General features: G+C 50.7%; 1 protein-coding gene across 1 annotated transcript in view; it reads left to right on the top strand.

Moving 5' to 3' along the window:
- Nucleotides 1-21,576, top strand: part of PCSK6 (proprotein convertase subtilisin/kexin type 6) — a gene marked incomplete at both ends in the record, with an annotated part of 187,514 nt that overhangs the window by 91,966 nt on the left and 73,972 nt on the right. Inside the window, 3 exons of the mRNA XM_080691856.1 lie at nt 2,644-2,816; nt 9,019-9,231; nt 14,603-14,703. Of these exons, the coding sequence (XP_080547982.1) occupies nt 2,644-2,816; nt 9,019-9,231; nt 14,603-14,703 (487 nt within the window). The remainder of the gene's footprint in view (nt 1-2,643; nt 2,817-9,018; nt 9,232-14,602; nt 14,704-21,576) is intronic.

Here is a 21,576-nt window from a genome sequence, read left to right as displayed (position 1 = left end):
GGCTTAAGAGACCCTGTTTCCAAATAAAAATATAAAAATAGGTCTGGGAGCCGGGCGTGGTGGCGCACGCTTGCAATCCCCGCGCTTGGGAGGCAGAGACAGGAGGATCGCGCAGGTTCGAAGCCAGCTGCGCGCACTGGCTTAAGAGACCCTGTTTCCAAATAAAAATGTAAAAATAGGTCTGGGAGTGTAGCCCAGAGGTAGCAGGGCTTCCAGGAACCCCAGTACCACCGAAAGAAAGAAAGAAAGAAAGAAAGAAAGAAAGAAAGAAAGAAAGAAAGAAAGAAAGAAAGGGAAAATTTGAGATGTATATGTTAGGGATCTCTGTTGATCAGTGACCCATCAGAAGTGTCAGCAGGGTGCACCCAGTTTCAATTTAAGTGAGTATGACAGTGGGACCTAATTCACATAGAGTGCTTGGCCTGAACACCCGCAAGGGTTCTTCTTCCAGAATCTCTTTTCTATGACTCTCTGCTTGAGCCCTGTACCATCTCTTTTAACCCTGGGGAAAAGTCACTCAAGTTACCTCTCAGAACCCACAAGGAAATGTTTTCAGGACACCCCACCCCCACCCCGTGGATACCAAAGTCCTCGGATGCTTAAGTCTCTTATATAAAATGATATGGAACTAGTGCAGAGCCTACACACATTCTCTCATACTTTAAATCATCTCTAGATGGTTTATAATATCTCTAGTACAGTATAAATGCTATGAACATCATTGTATTAAGAAATAATGACAAGAAAAATGAATCTGTCCATTTTGGGTACAGATACAGCTTTTTTTCCTCCCAATTTTTGTTTTTTCAGTACTGGGAATGGAACCTAGGGTATTCTACCTCTAAGCTACACTCCTGGCCCTATTTTTTATTCTTTATTTTAAAACAGGGTCTCAGTAAGTTGCAAAGGGCCTCACTAAGTAGCTGAGGCTGGTCACGAACCACAATCCTCCCGTCTTAGCCTCCCAAATGCTGGGATTGCAAGTGTGCACCACCATGCCTTGGGCTCCTCCAAATATTTTCATCTACAATTTGGTTGAAGCTGCAGAATCCACGGATACAGAGGGCTGGCTCTATTTTTTTAAGGTCAATTACATTCAAAGTTTCTTTTTTTGTGTGTGGTACTGGGGTGGAACCCAGAGGCTTTTCTACCTCTGGGCTCTACTCCCAGACCTATTTTATACTTTATTTGGAAACAGGGTCTCACAAAGTTGCTGAGAGCCTCACTAAGCAGCTGAGGCTGGCTTCAAACCTGCGCGATCCTCCTGTCTCCGCCTCCCAGGCACGGGGATTACAAGTGTGCGCCTCCACGCCCGGCTACATTAGAGTTTCTGCTTTTGAAATCCCACTATGTTTCAGCACACTCTGAGATACAGGAACAGTACCAGTGAGGTTGGAGGAGCCCTGCTTGGTGAGCCTGAGCCCCAGCAGGAAGGCAGCCTGGGCTGGGTGCCTGTGGGGAGGGAGGGAAAGAGAGAAGGTGCTTCAGTCATTAACAGCATGCCTTGAAAGAGTCACGAACAACACAGGGAAATGATCCATATCAAATTCAGTTTAAAGAAATGTAAGGATTTAAACAGAAAGTCTATGCTGCAGGCAAAGAAAAATATTAGCAGAAAGTAACCAAAATATTATCATTGGTTATTTCTCTATTTCCCAAACTTTCATCCAAAGAGCGTATATTATTCTTACCATCAGAAAAGGCTCCTTTTCCCATTATATCTTAAGTAGCTCTAAGAGGCAGGGTTTGTTTTGACGAAGGGCAGGGTGGGTGCACTCACACAGCTGGCTCCAGGGCACGGGTGCTCCAGGGGCCTCTGGGAGCGGTGGTGGGGTTTTCTGAGCCTCAAAGAAGTATTTCCCAGTATCCAGAAAGGATGTGCCGGTGACTGCCATCACCCACTGCTTCCCAGACTCCTGCCGGGCATCGCCCACCTCCCCTGGGGGAGGGATTCAATTGGTGGTGCAGAGGAGTAGGGGCGAATGCTGGGCAGGGGCAGGGACCTGGCTGGGGCAGCACAGGTGTGGGGAGAGGCTTGTTGAAGCCCCTCTTCCCCTTAATCTTTGAATGTGCTTAAGAATGCTGCTCCCCCATCCTTTAAGGCCCCCTCCTGGGAGCCTGGAACCTGAACCCAAATTGACCAGTGAAATCCAAGCCCCCACCATGATAGGCACGGACTCCTGCCTTCCAGGATACAAGCTCACTGTGTGATTCATCAGGGATGGACTCATAAAGGAAGAGAGAAATAAACATAAACGGTGAACAGATGGGAACGTCGAAAAGGGCCCCAAGCGCTCCGTTACAGAAATGTGCCGCTTTAGCTGGCAGCGTGACATCGTGGTACGGGGAAACGCTCGGCATCCTGTTTTGGAAGTAGCTGGCTCTCCTGTGTTGCCACCAAGGACAGGGAGCACTTTCAGCGTGGCCTGAGGCGTCATCTGAATTCTTTTCCATCGGCCAGCACAGAGAGGAGGCAGGAGCAGTCCAGGCGACATGAGAAGAGCTCCTTCCGGGAGCTCCATGACGCGGCGTCCCCATCTGCACTGTGGAGCTCCCCGCCTGGCTGGCCTCTCGGGCCCTGGGTGGCCCCCGCCGCGGGCTCGGTCACAGGTACTGACACGAGTCTCCTCCGTGTGATTGCAGGCATCCGCATGCTGGACGGCGACGTGACAGATGTCGTGGAAGCCAAGTCCCTGGGCATCAAACCCAACTACATTGACATTTACAGCGCCAGCTGGGGGCCGGACGACGACGGGAAGACGGTGGACGGGCCCGGCCGACTGGCTAAACAAGCTTTTGAGTATGGCATTAAAAAGGTGTGAGTTACCCAGGGACACGGGGGCGCTCATGAGGCGGGGCGACAGTAATGCTCTTAGTGGTTAAATATCAGAGTGATACCAGCCACAGCCCCAAATCAGGGCTGGCAAGGCCCTGGAATGCCAGCTAGAGCAGGGAGGAGTCACTCAGGGCTCAGGGAGGATGTCTGTCAACTCCAGGGGAAGGCCCTGCACGGTCCAGGGAGAGCCCGCCCGGCATGTGCCCACCTTGCCCTGCCGCCTTGGGCTCTGCCTGTCTCAGGGGGCCAGGAGGCATCACGGCAGGTCACCGGCCTGGTACCCAGACTGCGCATGTTGGAAAGGGTCCTGGGCCACCTGTCCACAGCAGTCCCCAGCTACAGAGCTGTCCGCATGTGTGTGCCAGGGTAGCAGAGGTACACCTGCATGCACCCCTCGTTCTTGCCAGCACACAGAATTTCTCTCTCTTTTTTCTTTCTTTCTTTCCTTCCTTCCTTCCTTCTCTCTCTCTCTCTCTCTCTCTCTCTCTCTCTCTCTCTCTCTCTCTCTCTCTCTCTCCTTTCCTCCATTCTTCTCTTTCTTATTTGTGTGGTGCTGGGGATTGAACACAGGGGCATTCTACCTCCGAGCTACACCCCCAGCCCAATTTTTTATTCTTTATTTTGCAAAAGGGTCTCACTAAGTTGCAGAGGGCCACACTAAGTGCTGAGGCTGGCCGCGAACCCAGAGCCTCCTGTCTTAGCCACCACATCCGGCTTGTTTGTTTTTATGGTACCAAGAATGAACCTAGGGGCATTCTGCCTCTGAGCCACATCCCCAGCCCTTTTGATTTTTTAATTTTAAAACTAGATCTCACTAAGTTACTGAGGACCTTGCTAGGTTGCTGAGGCTGGCCTTGAACCTGCAATCTTCCTGGCTCAGCCTCCCAAGTACTAGGATTACAGGTGTGCATCACCGTGCCCCGCTTGCACGTAAGATTCCTGGGTAGACCTCATCAGGGGTAAAGCAGGGCAACAGCCAGGCACTGACTGGGCCTGGTCTGCAGCATAACTGCGAGGCAGGCAGGCTCCTCCCAGGAGCCCCACTCCCACCCCAGCCACTCCCATGGCCCATTCTGGATCCTTAGTGCCAGGAAGGATGGGAGGGGAAGGGTGGTTGGAGATGAAGCAGTTTGTATAAGCCAGTGGGGAGACAGATCCCTGGGTGAGAACAGCTTCTTGGAGCCACAGATGGAGCATGACCAGTCATCCAGGAGGCCCTGGGTGGCCCAGTAAGCCCCAGCCTGGAGAAGGACATGTGGCCCTTGAGTGCCTGTGGGGTGGGGCCCTCCGCTGGAAATCAGACCTCAGACTTCCTGGGGGACAGCGGAGGGGGGCGCTGTGGGGGAGTCGGGCCCATTTTATTATTTATATAACTGAAAACATTTTTAAAGGTTCTTATGGCATTGCAATCCACGCACCATGATTAAAATATAGCTAATAAATAGTTAATAAGTAAATCAAATTGCACCAGGGGTTACTTTGAAAAACAGCCTTTGTTTATTGCCTGCTCCCAATCCTACCCCACAAGAGAGAAAATCTTTTTTTTTTTTTTAACTCTGTTCATGATTTCCTTTTTCTGAATAATGTGATTTCATTTCTTTTCTGGATGTTCACTGGATGTTGGGTAGCTTTTAATTTTATTCCTGGTGGGGGGTGAATTTTTTTCTCTTAGAAAGCCTCCCACCATGCGGGAAGCCTGGAGTTCCCCCTTCCCTTACGCTTCCTAGGTTTGGGGTGTGCACCTGGTCTCTGTCTCCTGCGCCTGGTGGGTACCTCCTGCAAGGGATGGGCTACTGGCTCCAGGTGTGAGCCAAAGTTTCCTCTTCCACCGCCCCCTCCCCCAGGACTGCTTAGGGCTTGAATAGCTGAGAGTCCAGGGACCAAGCGTGGCTGTGTCCATTCTCCTGTGTCTTGGAGCTTAGTTCTCATTTGGAAAGAAGAAATTAAAGGCAGAGGGGCAGCGCGACCTCATAATCAGGCTTGGGACGCTTGACAGCTTCTCCTGTCTCCCAGACTCCAGGAAGACACACAGGGGGCTTCTTTGGGCCTGCGGAGCCCCTGAGCCGGGCAGGGTGCTGGGCCACGTGCCCTCCCGGATGCTTGCAGGCAGATCCAGGCAGGAAGATCCGCCGCCCGCGAGGGACCGCTGAGTAAATAAATCCTATCTTTCCATGACTCAACCCCTCGCTCCCACCCACCAGTTCACTTGGATCTCAGACTTGATGACAAGCGAAACATCCCCAAAATTAAGCTGCACTTCAGCTTCAGAGAGGGTGACTTCAGTTAACGATTGCGTCTTCTGCAGGAAACATATCACTTTGAATGCTGTTCCTGAGGAACATCTGGCTCTTCCACGAGATGGTTTCTAAGGATGTGCGCGCGCAGGGGGAGGTGCCCCGTTTCCAGGGTGGGTAACGACGGTTTTTAAGGGATTGCTTGGTTTATAAGGGACTGTTTGGATTGCCTGCTTAGGATCAATTAGATGGAGCCCTCGCAGGACTTCAAAAAGATGGGGTTGCCAATGGGGGACCTCTGCATTCTGGATTCTGAGCAGTCGCCCTGTCAAGCTGTCAAGGGAAGCAGGGATTTGCGGAGGGGACCACGTGGCTCCCCCTCGTTCTTGTCACGGTTCCTTAAAATACTGAGGTCATTTAATTTTTTTTTTTTTAGTCAGTCTGAAGTAACAATATGTCATATAGGGAGCCTTAAATCACAGCTGTCTAAAGCTGTCACGGAAATTCCTCCCAGAAATTGGATGATCTCAAACCCAACCGCATTTCCCCATCTGTTTTTCCTCTGTGCGGCCCCATTTGTCACCTGTGGTCTCTTTCTGCAGAATCTGACTTCATCCTTGGTAGATGATGTGGTCTGCTAGTAGGAGACTTTAGGAGCCAGAGCGTGGCACCAGGTCTGAGCTATGTCCGTCCTTACGAAGCCTCACTCCTCACGTGGCCTGTTGGTCAGAAAGGGAGGTTCAGCTTCACTCTGGCTAAAAAACACTGGCCTTGCCAGATGGCCAGTCTTGGCTAGCCCTCAGGAGTGGTGCTTCTGAGCTCATGGCTAAAGTCTCCACTCCCCAGGGAAGACACGGAAATATCATGGGAGCAGGTTGGAGTTGTGATCTTCCTAAGTTGTGATGCTAGGGTCAAAACATCCCCTCTGCCGGGCGTGGTGGTGCACACTTGTAATCCCCACCCTTGGGAGGCAGAGACAGGAGGATCGCGCAGGTTCAAAGCCAGCTGTTTCCAAATAAAAAAAAATATAAAATAGGTCTGGAAGTATAACCCAGAGGTAGAAGGGTTTCCAGGAACTCCAGTACCACCAAAAAAAAAAAAAAAAAAAAATCCCCTGTAACCCCCTGCCTGTGGGAGTCCTGACATGCTAACACAGAATCCGCAGGGGCAGCCAAGATATCTCTTTCCACCTCAGATCTGGGTATCTCTCTGCCTCCTTCACCTGGCCTCTTTCCAAAATCATCTTAAGAAGAGAAAGAGGCTGTTGATCTGTGAGATGGGGTTGGTCTAGCAGTGAGTAAATGCATGATGCCCAGGGGAAAGACCAGCTATTGTTTGGACCTGAGCGCAAACAAACCTTTCCTCCTCATTAAGTTGATTCTCCCAGGCATTTGTGACAGTGTCGGAAAGCTGACTGCCACCCAACCCCAGACCTGCCGGCTCCCAGTCTGCACCGTAACTGGGCTCCCAGGGTTCCTGGGAAAGAGACCTCAGTGCACACACGTGCAGGCTTGGGGAGCACCACTTGGTGCTGTTCTCTGCTGCTGGAACAGTAAGGCTGCTGCTCCACTTTGCAAACGGGACACATGTCATTAGTAGTTCTCAGCGGGGTGAAGAGTTGAGAGTCACGGTGTCGTAGGGAAGACCCTCATACGGAATAAAAATAGGTTCCAAGGGGTTAAGTGCCTTTTCATTTGGATTCTTGTTGCTTTAAACTGGCTTCTGATTAATCTTTTCCAGCGGGTAATTATAGCCCTGCTTTGCTTAATGATGGGGACACGGCCCGAGAAGAGCATTGTGAGGTGCTCGTCATCGTGTGAACTTAACGGGGTGCTCAGGCGAAGCTGGACGGGGCACCGCCTCTGCTGCCGGCTCTGTGATATTACCCAGGCCTGCATGTGGTGTGCGGTGATCCAAGCTCCCCTGTGCGGCACATGGCTGTAATCACAGGGCCACGCCCACCTCCTTTGTACTTGGTGCCTTTCTCCCACAAAGTTGAGCTTTCTGCTAAACACGAGCAACCTTTTTGGTGAGCTCTCGACCACTGGGACAAGCCCCCCTCAGAGATGCAGAGAGCAGAGCGGATGGAGATGTTTGGAGCCGCCCGCCGGGCTGGTGAGCTCAAGGCTTCTTCCTGTGGGCTCTGTTGGGAGCCCGAGAGTGGAACTGGAGCCCCCTTAGCCTACGTAGTGGTGGTCTGCTCTGCAAAGGGAGGGCTTGAAGTCTATTTGCATCCACTCTGCACAGGGCTGCGAGTCGGCCCTGTGAGGGTTTCAGGATTTGATTGAAAATTATCTTTAAGGGCTGGGTGTGATAGCTTGTAATCCCAGCTTTTGGGAGGCTGAGACAGGAGGATCGCAGTTCGCAGACAGACTCAGCTACTTAGTGAGGCCCTTTGCAACTCAGTGAGTTCCTGTTTCAAAATAAAGAATGAAAAATAGGCCGGGCGTGGTGGCGCACACTTGTAATCCTCGGGCTTGGGAGGCGGAGACAGGAGGATCGCGCAGGTTTGAAGCCAGCCGCGCTGGCTTAAGAGACCCTGTTTCCAAATAAAAATATAAAAAATGGGTCTGGGAGTGTAACCCAGAGGTAGAAGGGCTTCCAGGAACCCCAGTACCAACAACAAAAAAAAAAGAAAAATAGGGTGGGGGTGTATCTTGGAGGTATGATGTCCTGGGTTCCACCCCCAGTACTGCAAAAAAAAAAAAAAAAAAAGTTAGCTTTAAATTGAACTCTCATTCTGCATGTGTGTCCCTTTCCTCCCTGATTTTGAAAAAGTGGGTCCTCGGTAAGGATGTAAAAGACACCGGCCTGGTGTATGGGTCCAGTGTCCTGAAGAGATGGATGTTGGTACCACCGTCTGGGCGGGCTGCGTGCCACCAACAGGTTGAGCTTTGGGACTGAGTCAGTCGGTCCGGTTTTCTATTAGCTCATTGTTAGTTAGGGTTTCGGGCTGGAATGGTGCTTGGTTTGGTCAGACGTCATTGGTCCTGTGGCTGTGGGGCATTACATAGCTGGAGTGACCTGCCCTGAACAGCCACTGTCTTTCACAGGCTTGCTCGTACAAGAGTTCTTAACAATAGAAACCTTACACAGAGCTGGGCGTGGTGGTGCACACCTGCAATCCTAGCATTCAGGAGGTTGAGACAGGAGGGTTTCAGTTTGCTGGACAGCCTCAGCTACTTAGTGAGGCCCTTTGCAACTCAGTGAGATACCGTTGCAAAATAAAGAATACAAAATAGGGCTGGGCATGTAGCTTGGAGGTAGAATGCCCCTGGGTTCCATCCCCAGTACCAGAGAGAGAGAGAGAGAGAGAGAGAGAGAGAGAGAGAGAGAGAGAGAGAGAGCGGGCGCATGCGAGCACTCCAACACTCACACACAGGGACCGCAGGGACTCTTAACAGGGCACCTGCAAGCTGCCGCCAGCATTCTGACCTATTCAGTCTTCACCCAGGATTCATGGCTCATCCTACATTGCAAAAGTAGCTCGCTCTCCAAGAAGGGCACCTCTTTGGCTATGTCTTCAGGAAAATTCCTTCTCTCCCCCACAAGACTAACTCCTTCAAGCCAGGAAATATCAAGTTACAAATCCCACCACCCTCTATGATCTGGCAGGATCAGGTCCTGCCAGGTCTCTGATTCCTGACTACCGTAATGGAAATTCGAGGCATCGCTCTGAAGCGGAGCAGTTCGTGTTAGGGCATTTTCTTGGGAACAACAGAAGATTCTTTCTGGCCCTTCTTGCCCCATAGGGTTCTGGGAGTTTGAAATCTTAAAGCTGTTGCCCCATTAAATCCAAACAGAGCCCTTTTGGTGGCGCCTGGAGGGTCTCAGTGCATCCCTCTGAGCCCTCTGGAGGAACATAGAGAAGGTGGGACTCCAGGCTGGAGGTGAGACCTGCACCCGCGGGGTTCTGGCTGACACCATATTCTTCTTGCTTCCATCTAGGGACGGCAGGGCCTGGGCTCCATCTTCGTCTGGGCCTCAGGGAACGGCGGGCGAGAGGGGGACTACTGCTCTTGTGATGGGTACACCAACAGCATCTACACCATCTCAGTGAGCAGCACCACAGAGAACGGCCACAAGCCCTGGTACCTGGAGGAGTGCGCCTCCACCCTGGCCACCACCTACAGCAGCGGGGCCTTCTACGAGCGCAAAATCGTAAGTTCTCCTGCGAGGGGGAAGCTTCCTAGCATGTGCCTCCACCCTCTGGGGAGGACTTCCTTGTCCCTAAAGGTGAGCTAGATCCAGGCCAGATCGTGCGGGATCCCAGGATCCCAGCCTCAGCCCTCAGTGAACCACAAGGTCGGCCCCAGCCCCCGGCAGCTGGTCTCGGCTCCGGCCTCTCCCATCTGTGCCCAGAAATACCAGCTGAAACCCTCCCTGGCTTTAGTGATTTAAAAATACCATCTAAGAATGGGCTTCGTCCTCACCATGTCCCCTTTTAGCTCTCTCAAATCCTGTGGTCGCGTCACTCTGGAATCCAATTGACCGATTCTGACGTGTTAGATTGAGTGAGAGAAAGTCTTGGTTTCCTGCCCAAACGCTCGGAAGGCACGAGTGTTCTTCTAGGCATCCGCGGCTGCCAAAGGACGCATCGTAAACTCTTTGAAGTGGAGCAATGGCTTCTGTCTGTTCTGCTCACTTAAGTCAACATGAGTGGGATTTGGGATTTGTCTTTTACTGTGTGTGTGTGTGTGTGTGTGTGTGTGTGTGTGTGTGTGTTAGTGACCAGGGACTGAACTCAGGACCTTGTGTGAGCACTCTACCACTGAGTTATACCCTCAACCCCTAATTTATCTTTGAAACAGTTACTCTTTTAGTATACGGGTGGAATTTGTGTTTTGTCCTTCCCTACATACTTTTCTACGTAAAAAAAAGAAGCGGAGGAAGGGAGGATTCCTAGTCCAGATGAACGCAGGGTTCAAATGCAGTCATTCAGTTAGTTTGTAGACGTTTTTCAAATGAGTCCGTGGAGCTGGCCAGGCATGGTTTCACTTGTAAAGCTCATGGCATCTCTTCACCTCTCCTGCCACTTAGCTACATCTTCCGAAATCATTTGCAATTTATTTTCACCCCCTTCCTCCCCCATGGAAGCACGCAGGCTCCTGCTCCCCGCTTCGCTCTGCACCAAGGGGAGGTCAGCGCCTTCCCCTCCCGCCAGCCTGCGCAGCCCGGGCTGACCCGGGAGGTTTCCTCTAAATTGCCGCTCGCCCTTTCGGCTGGGGTGCTGGCCCGTGAGATGGGCCGCCGAGGGCCCGAGTGATGTCCTCATCATGGAGGCACTGGGCTCGCTTGTGCCTGGACTTGCTGGGGTCTCACTAAACAGATGTTTGGTCAAAACCCGACAAAGGCCTGCTGGCCGGGTAGGCCCAAGTTGAGGCTCAAGTTATCGAATACTTTGTACCCTGGGCGGTGTGGCTAGGAAAATGGTGTCATTTAAGGCAGGGCGTGCGGCTTGGTTTGCTTACTTAATCGTGCCATTGTGTGTATGTGGGTGTGTGTTTGTGTGTGTGTGTGTGTGCGTGCACGCACTTATATGAGCATGAGTGTGCTCACGTGAGCTACCACTCAACCCAAGAGCAGTCCACCCTAGCACTTTTTTTTTTTTTTTTTTTTTTTTGGTGGTACTGAGGTTCCTGGAAACCCTTCTACCTCCAGGCTACACTCCCAGACCTATTTTATATTTTTATTTGGAAACAGGGTCTCTTAAGCCAGCGAGGCTGGCTTCAAACTTGAGCAACCCTCCTGTCTCTGCCTCCCAAGCCTGGGGATTACAAGGGTGCGCCACCACACCCGGCCCCTTAGCACTCTTTTTTAAAACAGAGTCTTGCTAGGTGGCTGGGATCTTGTCATAAGGCTGAGGCTGGCCTTGAACCCGTGTTCCTTCTGTCTCCGCCTCCCTCCAGAGTGTTGTGATTATAGAGGTACACACCACACCCAGCTTGAATTCCTTTTAAAATTATTTTTATTTATTTATTTTTTGTGTGGTACTGGGGATGGAAGCCAGGGGCATTCTACCTCTAAGCAACACCCCCAGCCCTGTTTTTGATTCTTTATTTTGAAACAGGGCCTCACTGAGTTGCAAAGGGCCTCGCTAAGTAGCTAAGGCTCTCCCCGAACGAACAGCGATCCTCCTGTCTCAGCCTCACAAATGCTGGGATTACAAGCGTACGTCACCACGCCTGGCTTTAATTCCTTTTCTTAAAATATGTTTTTATTGGTGCATTATAGTCTCACCACATAATATAAATCCTATTGACAGTGATGGGCGTGGTGGCGCATGGTTGTAATCCCCGAGCTTGGGAGGCGGAGACAGTAGGATCCTGCAGGTTCGAAGCCAGCTGCGCTGGCTTAAGAGACCCTGTTTCCAAATAAAAATATAAAATAGGTCTGGGAGTGTAGCCCAGAGAAGGGTTTCCAGGAACCCCAGTACCACCAAAATAAATAAATAAATAAATAAATAAATAATCCTGTTGACAGTGACACACACATGCCGGCACCGGGGACCCCTCCCTACTGCCTCCCCTTCTCCCGCTCCCCCACACAGAGTACTGAGATTGACACTAGTATTTTCACACTTGTACACATAGCTGATAGTTCCTTTTGTTAAAAGCAGACAATTCTCTTCTCTGAGCAATGACGTGCGGTTAGATGGCTGTAGCTGGAATAAGAGCGAAGGGGGCCTGTGAGCAGTGGGGCTGTGGTCCTTGCCTCAGCTCCCATGGCATGGACGGCTTTTCTCCACCGCTCCCCAGAGCTGGGTTTCTGCTTTGAGTCCTCCAAGACATCCTGCACAGGACAAGCGACTTGCGCGGCTCTCTGATGGCAGGCCTAGCACTGTCCCGTGTGCCCCCTCCCTTCCGGTCCAGCAAATGTCAAGCAACATCCACCTGGCGTAAGGGATGCCCCACTGAGACATGTGACCCCGGACCCAAGGAGTGAAACCTAGAGCAAGCGCCTCTGCCCAGAAGATGGGCTCTGCTTGTTCACTGACCGTGAGCCTGTTCTAGGCCTAGCAAGGGGACTGCGGAGGGGGCCGCTCACTCCCAGGACCACCTGCTCTGAGGCTGCGGAGCCGGGCTGAGCCTCCGTGCTCCTGGCTGCTCGGCCTCCTACCCAGCATGCCTAGTTCCCCTCGCTGATCTCCATTCACTGCACAAGCACAAGGATGTGCAAGCGCCCAGTTGTGGGGACGGAGGAGTGGCCGGCGGGGCCGTTTGTCCTGGCCCTCAGCTGCCCTCCTCGGGTCACAGAGCCTTAGCCCTGTGGGCAGGCAGGGAGGAGGCTGGTCTGTGTTAACATGGCCGTCACATCTCCTTCCCATGCACGTGGGACCCGGGCTCCGTCCCCTCCGCTGGGAATCGGCGGCTCAGCTAAAACGTGACTGGAGAGGCGTGCTGGGTCTGGGTTGCTGCCACTGGAAACAGTTCTCCTCAAGGCTTGCACGAGTTGGCTCCCGGAGCCTGGTGTGTGGGCGGGGGTGTTATTTCCCATTTCTGCCGTAACGAATGATCCCAAGCGCAGAGGCTTATAACAGCACGAATTTATGTGCCGTTGTGTCGGTCGGAAGTCCCTCAGCCTCCTCTTCTGGGTCTGCTTCTCCGGGTTGGCAGGGCCATGTTCCTTTCTGGGGGCTCCAGGGGAGAATCTGTTTTCTCGCTCATTTATTTATTTATTTATTTTTGGTACTGGGGATGGAACCCAGAGGCCTCCTACCTCTGGTCTACACCTCCAGACCTATTTTATATTTTATTTGGAAATAGTATCTCACGAAGCTGCTGAGGCTGGCTTCGAACCTGCGATCCTCCCGTCTCAGCCTCCCAAGTGCCACCACGCCCAGCTTCCTTGCTTATTTAGCCAGCAGAATTCAGATCCCTGTGGCTGAGGAACTGAGGTCCTTGTTTCCCTGTGGGCAGCTGGTTGAGGGCCATTCTTGTTCTAGGCCGCCCACTTTCCTTGGCCTGTGTCTCCCCAGTTCTCAGTGATGGGCCCAGGCCTTCTCCTCCTCGTCCTGCCCTCAGGATGCGCACCTTTCCCCTACTGCAGGGCTGAGGCCAAACCCAGGGTCCCTGCGTGCCAGGCGAGCGCTCTGCCCCAGAGCTATGCCCACTGCACCCTTCCCTTGCTTAGGGCCCCCTGATTCTATCAGGCCTGCCTGGATCTCCGCAGATAATCTCCTTGACTCAAGGTCTGCCTGGCAGCCCCCCTAATTCCACCCGCTAAGCCCATGGGAGTCACACGGAGGGCAAAGGTCACAGAGTGTCTGACTCCTGTCCCGAACAGCTGGATCTCTGTGGACACACACACAGGGATCCTTTGGCCTCTGCTCCCCACTTCAATCGCCAGATCAGGCTGAGCAGCGGCAGGGTCCTAAATCCATACCCCACCCCATGGAGGCTAGTTGGAGCTCCCGCCCCAGCTGGGGAGCCAGCCTCAGCGCTCCGCAGAGATCAGCCTAGCGTCCTGCTCAGCAGTCCAGTGAGGTTGAGAACATACTGGATTTATCTGGTATTGAACCAGGAGTGTGGGCTCATTACTCTTTACCGTCTGTTCCTTGAAGAAGGTGTTCAAGTAGAGACCCCGAGGTGTGGTCTTCTTCGGGCTTAGAGGCAGAAACACCATGGCAGGCTGCTGGGCGTGTCCTGCCGGGCTGGTTCCAGCTGCCTCGAAGTCGGGGGTCATTTAGGTGGGCTCCAGCAGACGGTCTTGTAGGGGCTCTCAGGCAGACGGTCTTGTAGGGGCTCCGGCAGATGGTCTTGTAGGGGCTCCGGCAGACGGTCTTGTAGGGGCTCCGGCAGACGGTCTTGTAGGGGCTCTCAGGCAGACGGTCTTGTAGGGGCTCCGGCAGACGGTCTTGTAGGGGCTCTCAGGCAGACGGTCTTGTAGGGGCTCCGGCAGACGGTCTTGTAGGGGCTCCGGCAGACGGTCTTGTAGGGGCTCTCAGGCAGACGGTCTTGTAGGGGCTCCGGCAGACGGTCTTGTAGGGGCTCTCAGGCAGACGGTCTTGTAGGGGCTCTCAGGCAGACGGTCTTGTAGGGGCTCTCAGGCAGACGGTCTTGTAGGGGCTCTCAGGCAGACGGTCTTGTAGGGGCTCTCAGGCAGACGGTCTTGTAGGGGCTCTCAGGAAGACGGTCTTGTAGGGGCTCTCAGGAAGACGGTCTTGTAGGGGCTCTCAGGAAGATGGTCTTGTAGGGGCTCTCAGGCCTCCGCGGCTGAGGCACAATGCCGAAGCGCTCAGGAGCAGGACCGGCCAGGGTCCCCTGTGTTGCACTTTGCCCCACCGGTTTCTCTGCAGTATTGAGGAACCAGCTGAGCTGGCTCTTGAAAGGCCATGATCCTGGCTCCCAGCTGCTCCCCGCGCCCCAATGTCCAGGTCCTGCGGCAGGTCCGCGTTTTATATGTGAGCGAAGCTGACCTGCAGGCCTGTGGCGTCGCTGGCACCCAGAGCCACATTCTGCAGGTAGCCGAGGCTGAAGTAGGCTGCAGAGGCCGTCTGCCTTCCCCGCCTGCAAACCTCCCTCTCGCCCAGGTCACCACGGATCTGCGCCAGCGCTGCACCGACGGTCACACGGGCACCTCGGTCTCCGCCCCCATGGTGGCCGGCATCATCGCCTTGGCTCTAGAAGCAAAGTAAGTGACCACTTTTCTTTCTTCTTTAACTTTTTGGAAAAACAAAACAAAATATGTTGACATTGTGGCATAATGCACAAAACAAAAAAAGACTATTGTATCTATTTTTGAGTGCAGAGCTAGGCAGCCTTAAATAGATTGTAGTGCAGCCATCATCACGTCATCTCTAGAATTTTCTCATCGGGCCAACCTGAACCACTCAACACTAACGACCTGTGTTCCCCTGTTCAGGCTGCCGAGAAGGTGGCTTACACTTAACAATAGATACTTAAAGTTCTGTGGATTAGGAAGCCTCAGTCAAGGTCAAGACCCAAGGGCAGGACCCAGGCCTTCCTGACCCGCCGGCGACCACCTCGTCCACACGGGGCCACAGGGGCCCTCCTCTGTGGGTGTCTGTGTCCCAATTTCCTCCTCTCCTAAGAACAACAGGTGTATTCTACTAGGGCACACCCAAATAACCTCATTTACAGTGTGTGTGTGTGTGTGTGTGTGTGTGTGTGTGTGTGTGTAATGCTAGGACTTGAATCCTGGAGCATTTTACCTCTGAGCTATACCCCAAGCCTTCTAGATATATTGAAACATTGCTGGGTTGCTGAAGAACTTGCTAAATTGCCAAGGCTGGCCTCAAACTTGCCATCCTCCAGTCCCAGCCTCCCAAGTATTGGGATTACAGATGTGTACCAGCACACTCTGCTATTTATTACCTTATTTACCATTTATTTATTTATTTATTTATTTATTTATTTATTGTGTGTGTGTGTGTGTGTGTGTCTGTGTATGTTCCTAGGGATTGAACCAGGGGCATTCTCCCTCTGAGCTACACTCCCTAGTCCTATTTTAAGTATTTATTTTGAAACAGGATCTCACTAAGTTACTGAGGACCTCACTAAATTGCTGAGGCTGACCTCGAACCTGTGATCCTTCTGTCTCAGCCTCCGAGTACTGGGAATGCAGGTGTGTACCACCACGCCCAGCTACCTTACTTACCTTTTAAAGACCTCTTTTCCAAACATAGTCACACGCTGAGGTACAGGGGCTTAGAACTCCAACATACTACACAATCCATCCCATAACACTTCCCCAGCCCCTGACAACCGTTATTTTTCTGTCTCCGTGACTTTGAATACTCTGCATGCCTTATATAAGTGGAATCTTTCATGACAGGTTGAGCATCTGTGATCTGAAAACATGAAATCCAAACTGATCCAAACTCTGAAAGTTTTGTAGTGCTGGCATTAGTGCTCAAAAAGCTTCTAATTTAGCTGGGTGTGGTGGTGTAGAGCTGTAATCCCAGTACTCGGGAGGCTGAGACAGGAGGATTGCAGGTTCACAGCCAGCCTCAGCCACTTAGGCCCTCCGCAAACTAGTGAGACCCTGTTTCAAACTAAAGAATAAAAAGTAGGGCTGGGGTGTACCCAAAGGCAGAATGCTCCTGGGTTCAATCCCAAGTACTGAAAAGAAAGAAAGAAAGAAAGAAAAAGAAAGAAAGAAAGAAAGAAAGAAAGAAAGAAAGAAAGAAAGAAAGAGAAAGAAGGAAAGAAAGAAAGAAAGAAAGAAAGAAAGAAAGAAAGAAAGAAAGAAAGAAAGAAAGAGCAAGCAAGCAAACAAGCAGGTATAATGCCCCTGGGTCCAATCCCTAGTACAAAATAGTTACAAATTTTGAAGTAGTTTGTATTTCAGATTTTCATATTAATAATGCTCATCCATAGAATCTATGCAAATGCCCCCAAAAATCAGAAATCCAGAATACTTCTGGTCCCCTTTGGATAAAAGAAACATTTTAGATAAGGGGTCCCCCTTTTCTCCGTTTGCATTCGTCCTGTGGCCGGTTTCCTTCAATTAGCATAACATCCTCAAGGTTCGTCTGTGGGTAACGCATATCAGGACTGCCTTCTCCTTTTTTCCCTCCAGTGTGTGTGAATTGTTCTCTTTCTTCTTTCCTGAGAGCCGCTGTCCCTGCCTCTGGAGGGCCCTCTGGGCTGGGTGACCAAGACTCTGAGCCTCCTTCCCGGGCCACCACCCACCCCACAATAGTGCTGTAGGTTGCTAGAACTTTCCCTCAGAAGCTTTAGTTCATAAATTGCCAACAAAAATGGTGATGCTTGGACTATTGAGAAGCAAATAAAACCCTCGAGTTGTGACTGTGTGGCTAATCAGAAAGAAAAAAAGGAGTTAACTTCACATACAATCGTGGGGCCAAAAACAAATTTTAGTTTAGACACCCCATCCCAACTGGCACGGAGCGGGCGGGCCATTTTGCAGTAGTCTTTGTTGCAGATGAGTTTTTAAGTGATTCAGAAAGAATGTTTGGGACGCGTCCATCCTTGTAATTATGCGTGTTTGCATGTTGATTTGCGCACAGCTAACAAGCATAACACTCAAATGCTGCCACTTTAACAAAGAAACAGCTAAATATTTTCAATTTCCAGGCCACAATGTTAGCTTCTGTGTCCCGAGGCTCCTAAAAAAAATTTTTTTTTTAATAATTAGTTACTTGTGTGGAAAGTTGCATTCGCATAATTTAGCAATTCGCTGCTCTCCGTTTTCTTCCATTCCTTATTGGAAACATGCAAGGAATTTTCTTGGTCAGAACTAAATAGAAAACAAACCCTGCTTCATGACCGATTGTCCCAGTTGACTTGCCGTGGGCCTGTGAAAGCAGAGGGCCTCCCTCTGCGTTTTCTTCACTCTCCCTCGGGAATCTACGCGTGGCAAGCCAAGCCAAGCTCAGTCCAAAGAGCGCCTGCTTAGAGCTTTCGAGATGTACAGCCTTGGTCGAGGAAGGAACCCACTGGTTCCCTGGTTTTAGGAGATTGGAGCCGGGCTGTCCAGCAGCCCAGGCAGTATGGCTTCCGCTGTTCACTGCTGGTACAGCAGGAACCAGGGCAAAGCAGATGGTCCTGGGGGATAAACTCCCAAGGTGAGCACCTGCATGTGATGAGAACCAAGAAAGCCTCATTGGTCAGAACTGTTCCAGTAATTTGAGGCGGCCTTGAGGCTACGTGTTCATTCCTTCGTCCTTGAAAAATCCTTCAAACTGGGCATGTAGCTCAGCAGTAAAGTACTTCCCTAGCATGTGCAAGCCCTGGGGTCTATCCCCAGCACTGCCAAAAAGAAAATTCAGTATCATTTTCTGGTCATATTTTCCATGTAGTTATTTCTGTGATTTTATTACTGGAATCAAAAATAAAATGTATCCCAGTACTTGGGAGGCTGAGACAAAAGGATCGCCAGTTCGAGGACAAGCTCAGCAAGTCATAAGACTCTCAGAAACCTAGTGAGACTCTGTTTCAAGACAGAAAGCAAAATTGGGCTAGGGGATGTAGTTTGAAATTGAATGCCCCTAGGTTCAATCCCCAGTGATGCACACAAACACACAAAAAAAAAACTAAAATAAAATGCATTTCCTCATAATAAAATGGTTGATAGCTTCCTCATCCCGTAAATGACCTGAGGTGACTTGTAGAAGTGGTTCCTCATTGGCCGACCCTGAAAACCTCACAAGATCATGCGATCTTTCCAATCCTCATTCAGAACTTTACGTTTACTTTAAGATCTGCCTCCAGGCAGTCAAGGGTGTACATAGCCGAAAAGCCACCAGCATCTGGCAGCCATCAGTGTAAAGAAGCCACATGTACCATTCTGTCGGATACAGTGATGGAGTTGGTAGGTGTGACCAGGGTGCACACCAGCTCGGTGATCCAAAAGGAGTGCTGAGTTCTTGCTGTGCATGCTTAAGAATCCTAAGTGTGAAGCGAAACCTAAGGCCACCGTGCAGATGTGGCTCTGGGGCCACTGAGCTTGGCCACGTGAACGCCAGCCCGGGGACCATGGACACATGCTGCAGGCAGGGCTCGCGGTGGGGTCGGCTGGGCTGTGTTGTTCCTGCCTCGTTGACATCCTCACTGGAAGCCAGCCGAGGGGGTTGCACAGAGGAAAGGCCGCCCAGCTCAAGGAGCAAAAGCTCAAACCACAGGAAGAAGCTCGGCATGGAATAAATGAAATAAAGGGAAATGGATGGTTTCTAACTTTCTGCCTTTCTGGACCCATTCTGTCTTCAGCTCTAAAGCTCACGCTTCCTGGCACCTAACACTAGACTCCCAGAGGACTGGCCTTGGCCATCCTTGAGGAGGGCCCCTAATGGGCAGCAATAATTTCCTAGGTCACACCGCCAACCATCGCCGCAGACACTATGGCTCCCCCTGAGTGCCAAAGCCCATGCCAGTGACCACCCCACCAGAGCCGCCTGGGGCTACGTGGGCCTCCGCATCTCCTCTACCCCTCGCCTATGGGCTCTCAGGAATAGGAAAAGATATGAAGAAGGTGGGAGGAGGTCTGGAGACTGGACAGATGAGCTCACAGACCGTGAGCCCTGGGGGAGGCGTGTACCAAGACTACAGCACAGTGAGCTTGTAGCAGATGGGCAGAGTGATGGTTAGCCGGAGGCTGTTTGGCAGGGCAACACCATTGGAAACAGCGTGGCAGCCCCTCCGAAAAATCGAGCAGAGAATTGCCATATGATCCAGCAATCCTACTTCTGGTACTCAGGACCCAGAGGGACTGAGAGGAGGGGCCCAAACAGATGTGTAGGCACCCATGTTCAAGCGGCATCTTTCACAGCAGCCAAAAGTAGAAGCAGCCCAAATGTCGATGGATGGATGGACAAGCAGAGTGTGCTTTATATATACAGTGGTGGCCATTCTGACACACGCTACAACAGGAATGAATCTTGAAGACATTACCCTAAGTGAATTAAGACAAAAAATATAGGGTTCCATTTTTCTGTAAGGTACCCAAAGAAGGCAAGTTTGTACACACAGAATGTAGGTGCTCGCCAGGGAATGGGGAGTGTTTCCCAGGTTCAGAGTTTTAGTTTAGGAAGATGGGAAATTCTGGACAGGATGGTGATGATGGCTGCCCAGTAGCGCAGGGCTACTTAGTGCTTCTGAACTGTACCCCAGAAATGCTTACGATGGCAGATCTTGTGTTAAGAGATCAGTGCACGCACACACACACACACACACACAGTGGGCATTTGGAAAGATGGCGGTGATGCTGTCCTGAGGACGTGGCTGGCCAGGTCTGAGAGCTTCAGCATTTGACATCCCGCCTGCGTGGCCCTTCTTGGCAACAGCTGCCCCTCCGGGTCCTACCATGTCACGTGGTCACAGGTTCACATGACACAGGCCCCCATGCTTAGTAAGCAAACATGGGCATGGATTAAGGTCTGATCGTCCCCATCCCAACAAACCCAGAAGGACAGTCTGGAAAGAAAGCGTGTTCAGGTAAGGGGTGATAGGAAAGGTCAAGTCTTAGAAACAAGAGGTGCTTGTTGTTTCTTGCTTAATTTTCTGATTGATTAAAAGGTCATAAATATGTGTCAACCTGATAGGCTAAAAGAGGAATAAAATATCTGTCATTCTCTGTCAAATTTTAAGTGGAACCATGAACCCACACATCTACCTTTTCACTGAGCTGTTAAGTTTTATGTAACAAAAGTGTATTTTACTGGTGGTTTCTCTTTGGCTTTACATGTACCATATTTTAAGGCAGCCTTGTAAAGAGCTTATATGTTCAAATATCTAGAGTCTCTGACAGTTAATACTTCATGGAAGAAAGGGATAATGATCTGATTTGATCCTACTCTCTGCCTAGAGGTAGAACAATAGATACTGTTTTATCAAGTCCAAGATGCTATAGATAGTAAGACACACCCTTTCATATACCACAAAAGTCAGAAGTTCTGACAGTAATATAATATTTCTCTGAAATTTTGTGGTTATTGAGTTCTTTTAGGCTGAGAGTTCTATATTTATTTATATAATTTCTATTCGGTAATAGGTATTGAACCCAGGGGCATTCAACCTCTGATCTATATCTCCAACCTGATTTTTTATTCTTTATTTTGAAACATGGCCTCACTAAGTTGTGGAGGACCTCACTAAGCTAGCTGAGGCTGGCCTCGAACCTGCGATCCTCCTGTCTCAAGTACTGGGATTACAAGCATGTGCCACCACGCCTGGCCGACTGAGTTATTTAGACTTGAATGTGACAATAAGACTAACAGGAATCAAGTTCAACCCGCTGCCCCCACCAGGCGAGATAACACAGTCCCGATTGCTGTGGACAAAGCCCAGCTATCAGGTATAAAATGGTAGGCTGCATCCTGGTCTCAGAGACGTTTAAAAATGATGGAAAATGTAGCTTAAAATCAGAGAACATGGTCGGTGTATTTATATTATGGACATATGTTCTTTGAATGACGTTTCTACTTTTCACCAAAATGAACGTATTAGAAATTCAGAATTACTGCAATCTGTAGCTGGTGAGGCTACAAGGAGTCTGACCCAATAGCAGCTTGAACATACGCTTGTTATATTATAATGCCAAACTGCCTCAGATACTTAATAAACATTTATTGTGACATTAAATTTTTTTCCTCTCCACTTCCGTCATGGTCCATATGAGCCCAACAAAACCCATGGCCACAAGACTGGGTTTTTCCTGTTTACCTGCAAGCTACATCCCCAGCCCTTTGTATGTTTTCTTTTTAACAGGGTCCCACTAAGTTCTTCAGACTGACTTCAAACCTGCGATCCTCCTGTCTCGGCCTCCCAAGTACTGAGATTATGGTGTTCGCCACCACGCCTGGCCATTCTTTAAAAAGAGGCTAACCTCCCAGCGCTTGGGAGGCTGAGAGAGGAGGATTGCACGGGTTCGAAGCCAGCCTCAGCTACTTAGTGAGGCTCTCTGCAACTTAGTGAGACTCTGTTTCCAAGTAAAGTATAAAATAGGTCTGGGAGTATAGCCTGGAGGTAGAAAGCCCCTGGGTTCCACCCCCAGTACCACCCAAAAAAAAAAAAAAAAAAGGCT

This window comes from Muscardinus avellanarius (genome assembly GCF_963383645.1).
Source record: "Muscardinus avellanarius genome assembly, chromosome: 3".
NCBI lineage: Eukaryota > Metazoa > Chordata > Mammalia > Rodentia > Gliridae > Muscardinus > Muscardinus avellanarius.
Note: the sequence above shows the minus strand (reverse complement) of the source record. Positions and strands in the feature narration are given on the sequence as shown.